Raw genomic sequence first — 15,469 nt, forward strand, 5'->3', positions numbered from 1 at the left:
ATAGATTTTTTTTGAACACTAGCTTCATACCTCTAAACCTCTTAGTGCAAGATATCTGGACAAAGCCTCACCAAATGGGGGGACAAAGGGCCAAAAACAGGGAGATTTCTTAAATATTGCTCTTATAAACTTAGAATGTTGGTAGAATAAAAGGGTTTGTGTTAATATACGTTTTCTGAAAGATTTGAAGTCTGAAACTCAAATGTATGTCATTTAGTGACTTCAGTTCTCAGAGCTTCCAAATGATTTGCCAGAAAACCACAGATTTTATGAGGAATAGACCAAAAATATGAGGAAAAATCTGGACATTCTGCGAAAATCTGGACAGCTGAGAGGTATGACTAGCTTCCCCCAATTTGTTATTGTTTAAAGCATATCCCTGTGAAGCACGGCTACTTCCCCTTTTTAAGCACACTGTTTCAGTACACATCACAGCATAAACCATAGGTTTGTAAGAAATATGTTCTCATAAATTTTATAGCTTAAATGTGAAACTCTAAATTAATTCAGGACAATTAAAAACATGCTAACTATATTATAATAGGCTAACAAGCATACTATGTATCTATTTAATACAAGACTTATTCATGTCTTTGCTATTTAATTTGCTGTTTAATGCCCAACCTTAAGGGAACTGAACCAATAATATGGAACAGAATGCTTGGTGCCAGTACAACTGCTCAGTGTTCACCATTTGTTTCAGTACTGAACATTCGACCACTAACCTGTTCATTGCCTGTATATGCTTTAGCTTTTGCTTCAAATTCCCATAGTAGTAATTTATATTGTCTTATAAAAGCTATTAAAAGAGTGATATTTGGTTACTAAATCTTGCTTATGGAATTTTTGTCACACTAATATTTTCAAAGATATTTTAACTGTTTGCTGTTGCAAGGTTTTGTGAATTTTATTGATTCACTTTCACAGCTATGACATTTGACTGATAAGTGTTGTGTGTTTGCTTTCCTTGTATACATGTTTGAAATGTATATTTTGAAAAACACAGGCTGGCATATAGTTTGTTGTGCCTGCCATAGAATGAATGCTGTTCCCCTAACCCATGCAGAGCAGGCAATTAATAATATGCTTTAAACTTCTGAAGTATAAGCTAATTGAAACGCAGCCTATGAGTTCTTCCAAAATTTTTACTTCTGGGTTGGAGTGTGATTAACAGTGAGGTGGGGACTGGTGTCACTACTATGGAACAGACAGTGCATAGAATGCTGTTAAAATTGGCAGTAATACCTACTACCACTATAGCTTCTGTTTATTTTTCCATTTGTTTTTCTTTTTTATGCCAGTATTCTCAAATACTCAGATTACTTTTTTAACCACTATTCATCATTCTTTGCATTGCTCCTTCCCCTCTTTGGTAGAAATGAGGGTGTTTGTGGTATGGTGTGATAATGAAAGCATTTATGACATTAAATTGGCATAAAAAATCAAAACTCATCCTTGGCTTCACCTCTTTAGTGTATATATATATATATATATATATATATATATATATATATATATAAGGATATTTGCTTTTTATGGTTTTCTTCCATCAGCAACTTTGCCACATTACGTCCTACCAAAGAAAGACGTTTAGTTCTTTACTTCCTGGTGGACCTTCTGATGACAGAGAGTCCATTTCTGAATCTTTGGTTTTCATTGTATTCAGCTGAGCTACAAACTTCTACAATGTCTTTTAAATCTTTGCTTGATTGCTTGCTATGTTTAGATTATGCAGAGTAGTCTTGAGGTAATCAAAAGTGATCTTCACTGTTATGTGAAGGGTTGCTTAGTAACAACTAAATACATCTTGTCCTCCAACTCTTCATCATGGAAATCTGCTGAGCTGTGAGAATCCCCTGATGCTCCCTTTGTGCTAAGTAACTGCCTTTCACTTCCTGACTATGTTTAATCAACTCCAAGGTCATAGCATTTTAGAGTAGGGTATATCTTCTTGACTAGCTTTTGGCAGTTACAAAATTTGGTGACAGGCCTCTTACTGAAACTGATTTTGGTCCCTAGATTTCTTCCTTTATATGAATGTTGCAAGTTTTGCAGTGGTGGTGCTGCGGTAGTGTTGTCGCCTCACAGTTAGACATTGCCCGTTCAATTCTCAGAGTGTCTTCTGTGTGGCGACATGCGTGAATGGGCGTTCCTTCTTGGAATGTTGTGCATTAGGCCCGGCAAGCCAGCACGTAAAAATCTACTGCCAGTCATTAGCGGACCGGAGTACCGCTGTGGTGACCCCAAACCGGGAAAAGCCGAAAGACACAACAACAACAAATGAATGTTGCAAGTTTTGTCTGACATTCACATGTATGGCTGCCTGTATGTTAAACACTTTTAAGATGCAGATTTTTTCCTCTAATAGTCCGTAGAAAACAAAATAAGGAAACTCAATGTTGTGTTTGTAGTTTCAGATAAAAATAAATTGTTTTAATTTGTTTTATTAATGAAAGACTGTTATGTTTTGCTGTGTCATGGAAAAATATATAATTTACCCTTTGGCTTGATGACCTCAGAGGTAGCTTTAATACTTAGTAGCTTTAATACTTAGTAAGTGCCAGGGAAGTAGCTCTTTGCCCAGGGGTGCAGGGGATTTGATGCTTGCTCATTTGATCTAGAATCAGCTGTTTTCACTGAGATGGTCTTCATTTAATAGTACCATATCTGCTGAGATAAGTAGACATGGAATCCATGGGACATGGGAACTGGGATTGATATGAATTACCAGCCTTTACATTGTCCAGCAGGTTTTGAGTCCTCAGTTAACCCTTAGTAGAACTGATGCTAGTTTATTCAGTAGGTGCCCTTCAGTGATTTAGGGGGATCACAAAAGGGTTTACAGTATATCAACAATGTGTGGCTTAAGGTCTCCTTGTTGACTGTACTTTGAATGTGATTTTTTTTTTTCCTCAACCAAATGTATCATCTATGAAAATCATGATTTTCAGTCAAATAACTGCAGATCCCTTTGCTTTGTTATTCACTGGCCTCATTTTTGCTAGCTGCTTGTGTAGATGAGATATTGTGCTATAGGTCAGTAGACTGCCAGTCCAGTTTAGACCCTTCAGCACTATGTGTACCTTCAGTTTTCTAAAACTATTCTGACTTCCTGCTGCTGAGGTTCTGAAGTGCTGCAGTTTTAAGTATGAACTTCTATACATGTGTATTACAATGTGTAATAACACTGATGGAGCCAAGCCACAACTAACAGAAATGCTGATGAAATGAATGTGGCTGCACTCTATGTCCTGCCCCACCTCACACACGTAAATTCAACATTGAGTAGCAGGCCATGGAACAATGACCATTAATCACATCAGCTGTGTTGTACTTCGTCGGTTGAATTTCATAATCCTGAACCAGAAAATCCAGATGTTGAAGACTAAAACTGAATGTGAACTAAATGCTGAAAGACTGACACAACAGATGTTGTTATTTATTTTCAGGTGAACGAGCTTTCATGAGTGTGCGTGTGAGGACGCTTCAGCCCCTACCCGAATGTTGCACTTATTGATTGTAACTCATGTCACACAGCATCTAAGAAAAAATGAAATATTTGGCTATTCAGAAACCATTCCTTTACCACCAATGTCATCATACTTCAGTGTTAAAATAAGTTGTGATGATGGGGGCATAAAACCCACTTTATGGTACAGGGAAGCTTACCACCCTGCATGAATCTTTCCTGTGTTCTTCTGGGCCAAAGTGTTGTTGTCAGTGTCTCTCCCAGATTGTCAGTGTATGCGAATTACGTTGGTGTAAAGCCTATCTATAAACAGACGTATACCGAGGCCAGATTTCAAAAGACATGCTTAGTGTAACTGGTCACTTACACTGAGAGCAAGTCTTTTGGTATCTGCCCCATTGTCATTGTTTTTTTCACTTATACAAGTTTAATATACAAACAGCAACCCGTTGTATTCACAAATTTTACAATTTAATATACAAACAGCAACCCGTCGTATTCAAGAATTTTACATTTTATCTTTTTTGTTTTCATTATTCTACAACTGTTATGTTATGTTATGTTTCAGGATTTTGAAATTCAGGATTATGAACTAGAACCATTCCAGAAAGTTTACTTTGAGAAGCCCCTTAAATACTGTGCATTGCTTAATTATAAGTGCAGTTTAATATTCTAATGCTTTCAATAATATGCAAAGTCACTGTGAATATATATGGTCTCCACACAGATGGCGTAAATGGAAATGAAAGAAGATGTAGTATCAGAAACAAATATGACCCTTATATAAAGCATCCGAAAACCTAATTCTGTTGCATTTAATGTTTTTGTAGATTGAGAATTCTGCTGATGAATTTGCATTATACATTCTTCACACCAGTGGAGGTATGGGCCAAATCATTTTCTGTCTTTATTGATTTGTTCCTTTTTGTATTCATTGCGTTATATCCTCGATTATATCATGCCTGACTTCTTGAAGATAGTGATACAGACTACTGTCTTTCAATGAATTTCTTCTTTAATGTTTCTGGCATTATGAGAACATTTTGAGTGTAATGCCTTTTGGGGGAAAAAAAAAGTATTTTTGTCATCACTGTGACAGTATGTAGTAAAACACCAGTACTTGTAATTTTGTAAAACACTCAAACAGTGCTAGCATAGATGAAAACCGTTTTTTTTTTGTTTATGTTTCTCAGACTTTCATTTGTGTTCCACCTTACTTCATGTTTTTTTTTTCTTTTTGCAAGCTTTAAACTGAACATTTAAATGAAAGACAAAGGTAACACTTCTTGGAACTCATTCCACATAAATCACGGTATAATTCTTGTTTTTTTCCCTACCTTCTCATCTACTTCAATTTGTCAAATGTTTTACATTTTGTTTTGAGTCAGTCATATGTAAAGAAAAAGTTACTTCATCTAGTTGGTAACACTTTTTGTGCCAAGTATTAGCGGTGCCAGGCAGAAGTGCAATATATTCGTAATTGGCACTGTAAAATGTGATCACAAAAGTCTATTAAGTGTACTGTGGGGAAAAAAAAAGGTTATGGTATCTGAGAGAATTTCTTTTACTATGTGATACTAACAGTGTTGTAAGATCACTGTATGTTTAAGCAGGGGTGTTTGTGTGGGGGAGTGGGGCTCAGTTCTCCGTATCAGGGAGTGCAGGGGGACAAAGCCCCTCACAAAATGCTTTAAAATGGATTTAGCAAGTTGAGTACATTGCAGTAGAAACCTATCTCTCCAGCAAGTCTCGTTTGGTGGATCAAAATTAGGTTTGTAGAGTCACACTGGTTTTGCAAAGAAATAGGTCAAATAGGACTGGGTCTTTAATGGCTCAAAAAGTGAGACACAGGTCACTTAGCAGCAAACCTGTAGGCTACTGCGTATAAGAATAGTCATGCTAATCTTTTGGAGTAGTTGGTAGATTTAAGACCTTTAATTTTCTTTGTTGAAATCTTTGTGGTCTTTCTGATTGAGTGATGTGCTTGGATTTGTACATACCAAAGGTGGCGTTGTACTTAATGATGGGTCAGATAAGGCAAGAGTATAGTGTAGGGTAACTTCTTTCGATCTTGAAGATATCCGCTTGGAAATCAACTGGGCCAGATAGGATATCCTGACTGGTTGAAAGCATGATGATCGAATGAGAAAATTATCTACATAAGTACCTAAGTCTCTTATGATTTTATCTGTTTGAAAAGGAGTACAGTTTAAAACTTATGAGGCTGGAGTAACTTTTCTGCCAAATGCTACTGTGTTGCTCATTTTTTCATTAAGTTTGAGAGTAATTTTATATAGCATGTATGTGCATATTCTCCCCCTTACTGGAGCTGTTTTATATCAGTGAATGAGAGGATAACCGTGCCAAGTTTGCAGTCGTCAGCAAACTTGGTCAACCTTTTCTGGGATATGCACTTAGATGTCTATAAAGTAAACGTGAAACAGGAGAAGGACTAGAATAGATTCCTGTGGCACTCCACTAGTTACAATTTTACATTCAGAAATGGAGTCAGAAACTTAAACACCTTGGACTTATTGGATACCCAGTTTGTAAGCAAGCGGACAATATAAAGATTAGCATTGAGCTTGTCTAATTTTTCAATAATACCAGCATGGGGGATAGTGTCTGTTTATTGTGGACACTTTCTACCTCCTATTCTTGGACAGTAATTGATCAGGACACCATGATACACATGCAAGACATTGAACTCAGTAAGCAGTGGTTTTGTGGTAGCATACAGTGGCACAGTCATAAGTAATCTGCATTTATGTCTCTGAGTAAGAACAATATAAAAGTATGAAATCACATCTAAATTTGTTGGAAGGTGTATTCTCAAATAGGCATCTTGGAGGATTGTAGTACTGTTCCCAAAAGATTTAATCATTTTATTCTGTTGTCCAGTACTGCCTGCCCTGAAGCAGCTTGACAAATCTTACTGTAAAAGGAAAGCTAATGTGCTGAAATACATGTTGCATGTACTTGTGGTAGAATATCTAGGGCATGTGTGAAGTAAACAACCTCAAATGCCTCTGTTGCAGTGGCAGAAAAATAACACAACTCAAAATAACCTCTGTAAAAACAAAAAAGGACACGTAGTAAAAACCAAAAACTGTTTAATATGAATTCAGAGCTTTTGACCATAAAGTAGGTCTTCTTCAGAATAAAAAAAATAAACAAACACCCAAGTTAAAATACCAAAAACGCAAAACTGATCTACCATTCACAGTCATTTTACCAGTTAATCTCATCAAATAAACTATTCCATTAAATAAAAATACACTTTGTCCAAATGGCAGTGCTTACATCCAAAGTACTAAAACAATAAATATTTTATTTCACTTACACCTATCATAAATAAAACCTTCTCTGAAGTACTACTTTGTAGATGACATTGGTGTTTAAACCCAGTGTGTTGTAAGCATTAAACTGTAACTGCCATTTAAACTCTCTAAAATCTAATTCCCCTTCTCAATCATCATTAAATTCACTGCTGACATAGTCAATCATCGTGAAGTAATTGTTTTTGTTAAATTTTCACATGTATTTACGTTTAGCCAATGCATTTTCAAAATTTGTAATCTTAGTGTCATAAAAATGCTCATACATCCTTTTTTCTAAGCTGCCTGTTTGTTTTTCCTGTATAGAATGAGTGACATGAGGAACGTTTGGTTAAGTAAACTACAGACATAGAACTACAGGTAAAATAACCTTGTACTGCACATGTTTTATCTCCAAAAACCTCAAAATGTGGTCATTCAGTAATATATCTGCACATGGAACAGAGTTGACATGTGAAATGACTCCCTCATGTTGGAAGAAAATTTATTCCTAGTGTTTTCTAAATACTTCTTAAAATGGTCAGCCTTTTTGTTAATAAAACATGGGGTGGCATCCACAACTTGTTCAGTCACACTGTTCCCAACTAAAATCCTCCAATTATGTTTAATGGTGTTTCTAATAGCACCACTATCTAATGAATATGCTATATGCATGGAAAGGGTCCAATCACACTCCATACTGGACACTACTTTGCTAGTTGTATTAGACTCCATCTTCTGCTCAACCACTTTGCTAATAACCTCCTGAGGGTATCCCCTGTGTGTAAACCTGTGGTGCAATTCTTCTGTTAACATATCCAAAACCTGAATATCTATAGTTAAATGCTTTAATTTAATCAGTTGCCCTTGACAGTGTTGTGCTTAATGTAACTAGGATGCATACTAGAATAGTGTAAGACAGCATTACTAGCCACATTTTTGTAACTAATAATGGATCCTAGTTTATAACTAGCATCCTTCTTCACCTCCACATCCAAGAAACTGTGGTGCAATTCTTCTGTTAACATATCCAAAACCTGAATATCTATAGTTAAATGCTTTAATTTAATCAGTTGCCCTTGACAGTGTTGTGCTTAATGTAACTAGGATGCATACTAGAATAGTGTAAGACAGCATTACTAGCCACATTTTTGTAACTAATAATGGATCCTAGTTTATAACTAACATCCTTCTTCACCTCCACATCCAAGAAACAAATGCTTACATCACTGTAACTGTGTGAAAACCTCAAAAAGTCAGTACTGTTGTTCATTTCTTCCAGAAGTACTTCTAACCCACCAGGTTGCCCTTTCCATACAAAAAACAAATCATCAATAAAATGGTGGTATAAAATTGCATTAGTTCTGCCTTTTAATTTTGAATAAATGTGTTTCCCAAAATGCCACAACTAAATTGGCATAATTGGGAGCCATTCGGGCTCCCATAGCCACCCCTCTCTTCTGGAGGTAACGCACTCCTTCAAATCTAAAATAGTTGTTAGTCAACACTTGATCTATACTCTCGATCAAAAACTTACTCTCCCCCAATTCATATTCATCACTATTTGTCAACATGTACCCTACCCATTCCAGCTCTTTGTCATGTGGAATGCATGTGTACAAATACTTTAAATCCACCGTTACTAGTCATTCTTTCCCACTTTTTTGTCCTTAAGTTTGTTGAGAAAATCAAAAGAATCTTTAATGAAAGAAGGTGTTGTTTTAACCAGTTTAAGAAATGCCCTGTCTATAAATGTAGAAATTGCTTCTAACTTAGAATCAGGAGCAGACACAATAGGTCTGTATGGGGGGGGGGTCCTCATTTTTATGTATTTTGGGCACTCCAAACAAATGGCCTATTTTAGGTGTAGCTAAATAAAAAAAGAAATGCATACTTTCAGAAATAGTGCCCTCTAACAATGATTCAACCAACCAAGAATCAATGTACCTATACGCTCTCATCACATCTTTTACTAACTTTTTGATAAAACATCAATCTTGCAATAAATCAGACATATTCTTAATGTAGTCTCTTTGGTTAACAACCACCATTGCTCCCTCCCCCTGTCTGCCTTAATAATTCTTTTACTATCACTTTTAAGTCCATAAAAATACTCTCTCTCATAATCCATTAAATTGTAATGCTTGTTGACAATCTTTTTCTTTAATCTCTTATCTCCCTTTCACGCATGTCTTTAAAAGCTCTTGCAGTATGATGCAACGGTGGATTAAACAGACTTGGTGTTGTAAAATCTCCTTTTTTCACTGTAGCATTATCTTTAAAAAGTATTTTCAAAATCAGTTTCCTAGTAAACCCTTTCATATCTGTCAAAGTTTGTACTAAATTGGATCTAGAGGTGGGAATAAATGAAAATCCTCTTTTGAAAACTTCCGTTTCCCTTTTGAAAAGGTTCTGCAAGACAAATTGAATATTTTAAGTCTAAAGGCATTGTCTTGCAACTGTCCTTTGTGTATTGGTCTTCATTTTCTGAAAAAGGGGATATGGATTTCTGTTCCCTAACGAACTTGCTACCCTTATGCAAGTGTTCGTTGGAAAATTGCTGTTCTCAGTGGCAGACGACTGATTGGCAACCACATCTGTTGAAATCAGTGGAAAACTGAAAGGAACAGATGTGAGGATCAAAAGGTTAGATAATGAATTAAAAAACATAAAGAGAAAAAAAATATCTATAGACCTTTGAATGTATGAAGAAAGCAAGCAAACGACCTTAATGGTCATTGCAGGTGAAGTTCAGTCAGTGCAAAAGTTCTCTATCCCAGAGAGAAGTCCGTAGGATGCAGATGATTGAATGCGGGATACTGGACGTCAAGGAGTATCTAGACTCAACAAACAAAACTTTTTTTTATCTCCAATGAAGGGAGTTGGAAACAGTGGCCAGCATATTTTAAAAGATTGAGGAAAGCTAGACCAGCAGTTTCACAAATGTCTTCTCATTTCTTAGGACGCTATTGTTGTACCAGCTGCTAGGTTTAAAACTTTCAGCCCTTTTGGTACCCTCTTAGCCTTAATACAGAAGTCAGAAAAGGCTAAATCCCATTGGATTGATAATTTATTAGTAACGGTGGATGTAAAATCTTTGTACACCTGCATTCCACATGACAAAGGGCTGGAATGGGTAGGGAAGGGTACGTGTTGAGAAATAGTGACGAATATTAATTGGGGAAGAGTAAGTTTTTGATAGAGAGTATAGATCAAGTGTTGACTAACAACTATTTTAGATTTGAAGGAGAGTATTACCACTAGAAGAGAGGGGTGGCTATGGAAACCCAAATGGTTCCCAATTATGCCAACTTAGTCGCGGCATTTTGGGAAGCATATTTTTTCAAAATTAAAAGGCAGAACTAATGTAATTTTATACCACTATTTTATTGATGATTTGTTTTTTGTATGGAAAGGGCAATCTAGTAGGTTAGAAGTATTTTTGGAAGAAATGAACAACAGTACTGACTTTTTGAGGTTTTCACACAGTTACAGTGATGTAAGCATTTGGTTCTTGGGTGTGGAGGTGAAGAAGGATGTTGTTAGTTATAAACTAGGATCCATTATTGGTTACAAAAATGTGGCTAGTAATGCTCTATTACATTATTCTAGTATGCATCCTAGTTAAATTAAGCACAACATTGTCAAGGGCAACTGATTAGCTTAAAGCATTTAACTATGGATATTCAGGTTTTGGATATGTTAACAGAAGCATTGCACCACAAGTTTATACACAGGGGATACCCACAGGAGGTTATTGGCAAAGTAGTTGAGCAGAAGATGGATTCTAGTACAACTAGCAAAGTAGTGTCCAGTATGGAGTGTGACTGGACCCTTTCCATGCCTATAGCGTAATCATTAGATAGTGGTGTTATTAAAAACACTATTAAACATAATTGGAGGATTTTAGTTGGAATAGTGAGACTGAACAAGTTGTGGGTGCCACCCCATGTTTTATTAACAAAAAAGCAGACAATTTTAAGAAGTTATTAGAAAACACTAGCAACAAATCTTCTACCGATGGGGGGGTACTTTCAGATGTCAGCACTGTTCCATGTGCAGGTATATTGCTGACGGACCATATTGTGAGGTTTTTAGAGATGATAAAACACGTGCAGTACAAGGTTATTTTACCTGTAATTCTATGTTTGTAGTTTACTTATTCAAATGTTCCCCTTGTCACTCATTCATGTGAAAATTAAAAAAAAAATTACTTCATGATGATTGACTATGTTAGCAGTGAATTTAATGATGATTGAGAAGGGGAATTAGATTTTAGAGCATTTAAATGGCAGTTACAGTTTAATGCTTTACAACACACTGGGTTTAAACAGCAATGTCTACTACAAAGTAGTACTTCAGAGAGATTTTTATTATGATAGGTGTAATTGGAATAAAATATTTATTGTTTTAGTACTTTGGATGTAAGTTTGACATTTAGACAGTGTTATTCTTCTTTTGGCTTTTCCCGATTAGGGGTCGCCACAGCGGAACTCCGGTCCGATAATGATTGGCAATAGATTTTTTACAGGTGCCGAGGTGCCAGCTCAACGCCCAACCTTCACCGAAGGCACGCCCATTCTACGCATGTCTTTTGAACGCCACTCTACCGTGGGGAGGACATGCAGACTACACACAGAAGGCGCTCCAGCTGAGAATTGAACGGGAGAACCTCTTGCTGTGAGGCAACAGCGCTACCGCTGCATCACCGCGGCTTCAGTGTATTTTTCTTTAATGGAATAGTTTATTTGATGAGATTAATTGGTAAATGACTGTGACTAGTTGATCAATTTTGTTTTTTCTGTATTTTAACTTGAGTGTTTGTTTAATTTTTTATTCTGAAGAAGACCTACTTTGTGGTCAAAAGCTCTAAATTCATATTAAAACAGTTTTTGGTTTTTACTACGTGTCCTTTTTTGTTTTTGCAGTGGTTATTTTAAGTTAGAATATTTAGTGCAGTAAGAAACAGATGAGATGTTTCGGCATTTAAATTTACAGATAGTCAAATGTAATGTTCATTGCCCTCTGCAAAGTTTTAAAAAATTAAGTATTTCAGTTTTCCATTCAATTATAAAAAAATGATTCTTTGCCAACTGCACAGCTGTGAAAACTTAGTTATGCAAATTGCATTGTTTATTTACAGAGAGCAGCATTACTGCAAAAAGTAAAGACTTCAGAAGCCCACTTCCTTGTAGCGTTACAGCTAGAATGAAAATCCGTAAATTTAAGGGTTACAATGCTGCTGTATCTGCAAGATATAATAGAAGGAAGAAACTTGTGTACTCATCGATAACATAGGATTGTAATAAGTGATACTTAGTTGAGTGCAGGAATTCACAGCTAAGCTACCACTTTTATGTTATTCTTACATCAGTATCAGCAGTCAAAGATTCTTTGAACTTCAGAGGGTAAGATGTTGTTTCACAGCTTTCCCTTGACATTGATAAGCAAATACTCAGGGTAAAAAGTCGCTGTACACACCTGTTATAGGTAGGGGAAGGTAAAGCAAAGCTGACCTGCTATATTCAGATATTCCCATACCTGGCAACCTCTGTTCATGCCTTTTCTGGAATCTTTAGTGCAACATATTGTTGCCAGATTACAGATCTATTGAGTGGGAAGTGGGAGTATCGCAGAGCTGAGCTTAATATAAATGACTTGCTTTCTTATAACCATATTCTTCACAGTTGGGTCTGGACTAGCTTTGTGGATGATGATGTATTAGAAAGAATGCTTTATTTGAGGCTTAAAGAAATGACTACCCAGAGTGGAGTGGAAGTTCGGTCTCATTCTGACACCAGTCCAGATGTTTTAGTGTAGGCATAGAGTAAAGAATGGGCATGGTGAGTGCTTAGGGGAAGACTCATTTTATTAAGTTGTTATGGCAAGATTAGTTTAATAATTTACATGATTTCTTTATTTATAAGTTCATAGGTGTGTACTAGGCTAAAGATGACAAGGACCATTTTAAGCCTTGCTATACATCACAAATGTCTGACAAGTTCTGGTACCCTTGATAAGTGTAGGCAGGGGCTTGAGGGGATGAAGTATTTACAAACCAGGGCATGGGAGATAAACCATTGATTTGCTTTTTGTGGCCATTATAGACAGACATAGATTCTAAACCAGGCATGAGTTTCCTGTTCTCCATCCAGTTGTCCAAATTACACTTGAATTGGCTTAGGGAAGAACTCTGCTTCACAGGGGTGTGGAGTCTGTTCCAGAGAAGGGGTAGCCTCTGGGATACATACCTGTCCCTCCAGCAGGTCCTTTTTAAATCACAGGCAAGGTTTAAGTCTTTAAGATGGATAATTGTAGTGCAGTTTGTTTTGCAGATATGCAGGAGGTCCATCAGGGTAGGGGCTGATAATGCTGTGTATACCAGCTGTAGATCCCTCAACAAGCCTGTAAGAGACAGAATACAGGGAAAGGAATATGAGGTGGTCTACTTAGAACATGTTACTTACACCCTGTTTTCTTTCAGTGATGAACCTCTGTGGATATTCCAGTTGTTGGATATGCTTGGTTAGGTCCATACCAAAGGGGGCAATGTACTCAATAATAGGTCTGTTGAATGCCAAATACAGTGGAACAATGAGCTACTGGAACTTAGCTGCAATAGCATTGTTTATAAGTTGCACAACATTGAACGATTTCCTCACTACTTTAGACCTTTATGGTTAAAGGCAAGATTACTGTCTATGTGTGTCCCCAAGTCCTTGACTACTGGGTCGACTCTTAAGGGGTGTGTTGTCAAAATGATAGTTACTAAGGGTGGATGACTTCCCAAAGGATACTATTATGCATTTCTTGGCATTTAGTTTTTATCCATGGCTCTAACACAAGTTATTTATCTGTGTAATGGCTTCCTGAATTACATTAGTGATTGTGGGGTTTTCTTTGATTGCTCCGAATTTACTCCTAATTTGCAAACATCTGCAAATTTGCTCAGCCAGAGGCCCTTGACATTGGCATTTACTTCAGAGAGGTAAATGCCAAACAGGAGCAGTCTGCAGACTGACTCCTGAGAGACTTCTTGTGACTGGCCTCTTTGTAGAAGTGGATTCCCCAGTTTTAACTTCCTGGGTCCTGTGTGCGAGCCATCTGGTTATCCACTGGGTAACATAAGGGTTAATACAACCTCTTGAGTTTGTCAGCAATGCTCAAATGGGGTATTTTTTCAAATACCTTGACCATTTCAGAGTAGACAGTGTGAATCATTTTGCCATCATCCATTCTCAAAGAAGTCTGCTAGGTGGAGTAGGCATGACCTGCCCTTGATAAAGCCAAATTGGGTTGGTTCCAGGATTTGAGGTTTCCTATATCGTTATCTATCATTTCTATGATTTCTTTGTTCATATACTGCTTTAATACAGTTGATTAGCTTACAGTTTGGAACAAGTTTATGTGCAGTTGGAGAAATAAATGATTCATTTTTAACACCATGTGTGCCATTTTAACGCCATGTTTATGTTTTATAACAGGAATAATGTGAAGCCCCCAGTCTTCCCTGTGTTCATTGGTAGCCTGTTGTATTGCATGATACATTTGACACATCACTGGGGAGTTAATTTTTGAAGAGGCAGTGCTAAAGTAAGGCCTTCATGATTTAATACTTGGGCTCTTGTCTCTCTCCCTCCACATGAAACTTTTACTGTTTTAGCTTTACTGATTTATTTGTATGGTAGGTCATATCTTATGTACTGACCATTCAAAGTATGAAGATGAACTCATAATAGGATTCTCCTAAATTTCTTAATGTTTACAGGGAATACAGCATATCACACTTAAAGGATAAAAGTCATTTTCTTATAAAGCTTTTAGAGAATCAAAAAGTATAAGTACAGACAGTCGCAAAACAAATAATGAAGTACAAGAGGATAATGTTTTAAGAAGTAAATATGTTTACTAAGGAAGTAGAGAAGAGTTAAGTAATGATTTGTTACACATCTTATGCTACCCTCCCCACCATGTCACTGAAGTCACATGAGGGAAGGGAACTTGGATTGCAGTTTAAAAATGGAGGTTACACAACAGAATGTTCTTTGTACTTACTCAAAGACTGCTGTATTTGGCACAATATAATAAAACATGTCAGAGTATGCTGGCTTTACTGAAGGGGGTCTCAAAAATTCACAAGTTTGATGTGGCCACAAAATTAAAACCTCTGTAAGGGGGAGGTGAGGGAACATGTCCCAGTGAAATAAAATGGAATATTTCTTTACATTTCTGTAAAGTATTTGGCTGCTGGTGGTATAGTAGGATAAAGCCCTGACTGCTGTCATTCTGACGCAAGCTTGGCTAACAGATCATGAGCTTGACAATGTTTGCAATGTTAGCAGGGAGGATGGGTGGTCTATCGGGGGAAGGGGATGGAGCTGGCCACACACATGCAAAAGTTCATACTCACAGGAAGTGGAAAGGAACTGAGAGCCACTGAGGTGATGTTGTATTTATTCCCCATTTCCAGGGAATTGTGTTAGGCTAGTAAGAATGCCCTCACTGCCTGAATGCTAGAAAGAGTACAGTGTACCCTCATGGCTTCTGAATGACATCCACACCAGACAGATCTCAACGTGGCTCTGGGTGAAATCCCTGGAGTGGAGGAAGGAATGTTTATTTTTCTATGTGATGTTTGCCCCTAGAGCATAGGGGCAAAGATCACCTAGAAAAATAAACTTTC

General features: G+C 36.9%; 1 protein-coding gene across 3 annotated transcripts in view; it reads left to right on the forward strand.

The window, feature by feature from the left end:
- The window catches only part of RASSF2 (Ras association domain family member 2), a 228,946-nt gene that overhangs the window by 132,426 nt on the left and 81,051 nt on the right, over positions 1 to 15,469 (forward strand). For all 3 annotated transcript variants that reach the window (XM_044083102.1, XM_044083101.1, XM_044083103.1), the window contains one exon: positions 4,300 to 4,351. In XM_044083102.1, coding sequence (XP_043939037.1) covers positions 4,300 to 4,351 — 52 coding nt within the window. The remainder of the gene's footprint in view (positions 1 to 4,299; positions 4,352 to 15,469) is intronic.

This window comes from Protopterus annectens, chromosome 9.part0 (genome assembly GCF_019279795.1).
Source record: "Protopterus annectens isolate FY-2018-M chromosome 9.part0, PAN1.0, whole genome shotgun sequence".
Classification (NCBI taxonomy): Eukaryota; Metazoa; Chordata; order Ceratodontiformes; family Protopteridae; genus Protopterus; species Protopterus annectens.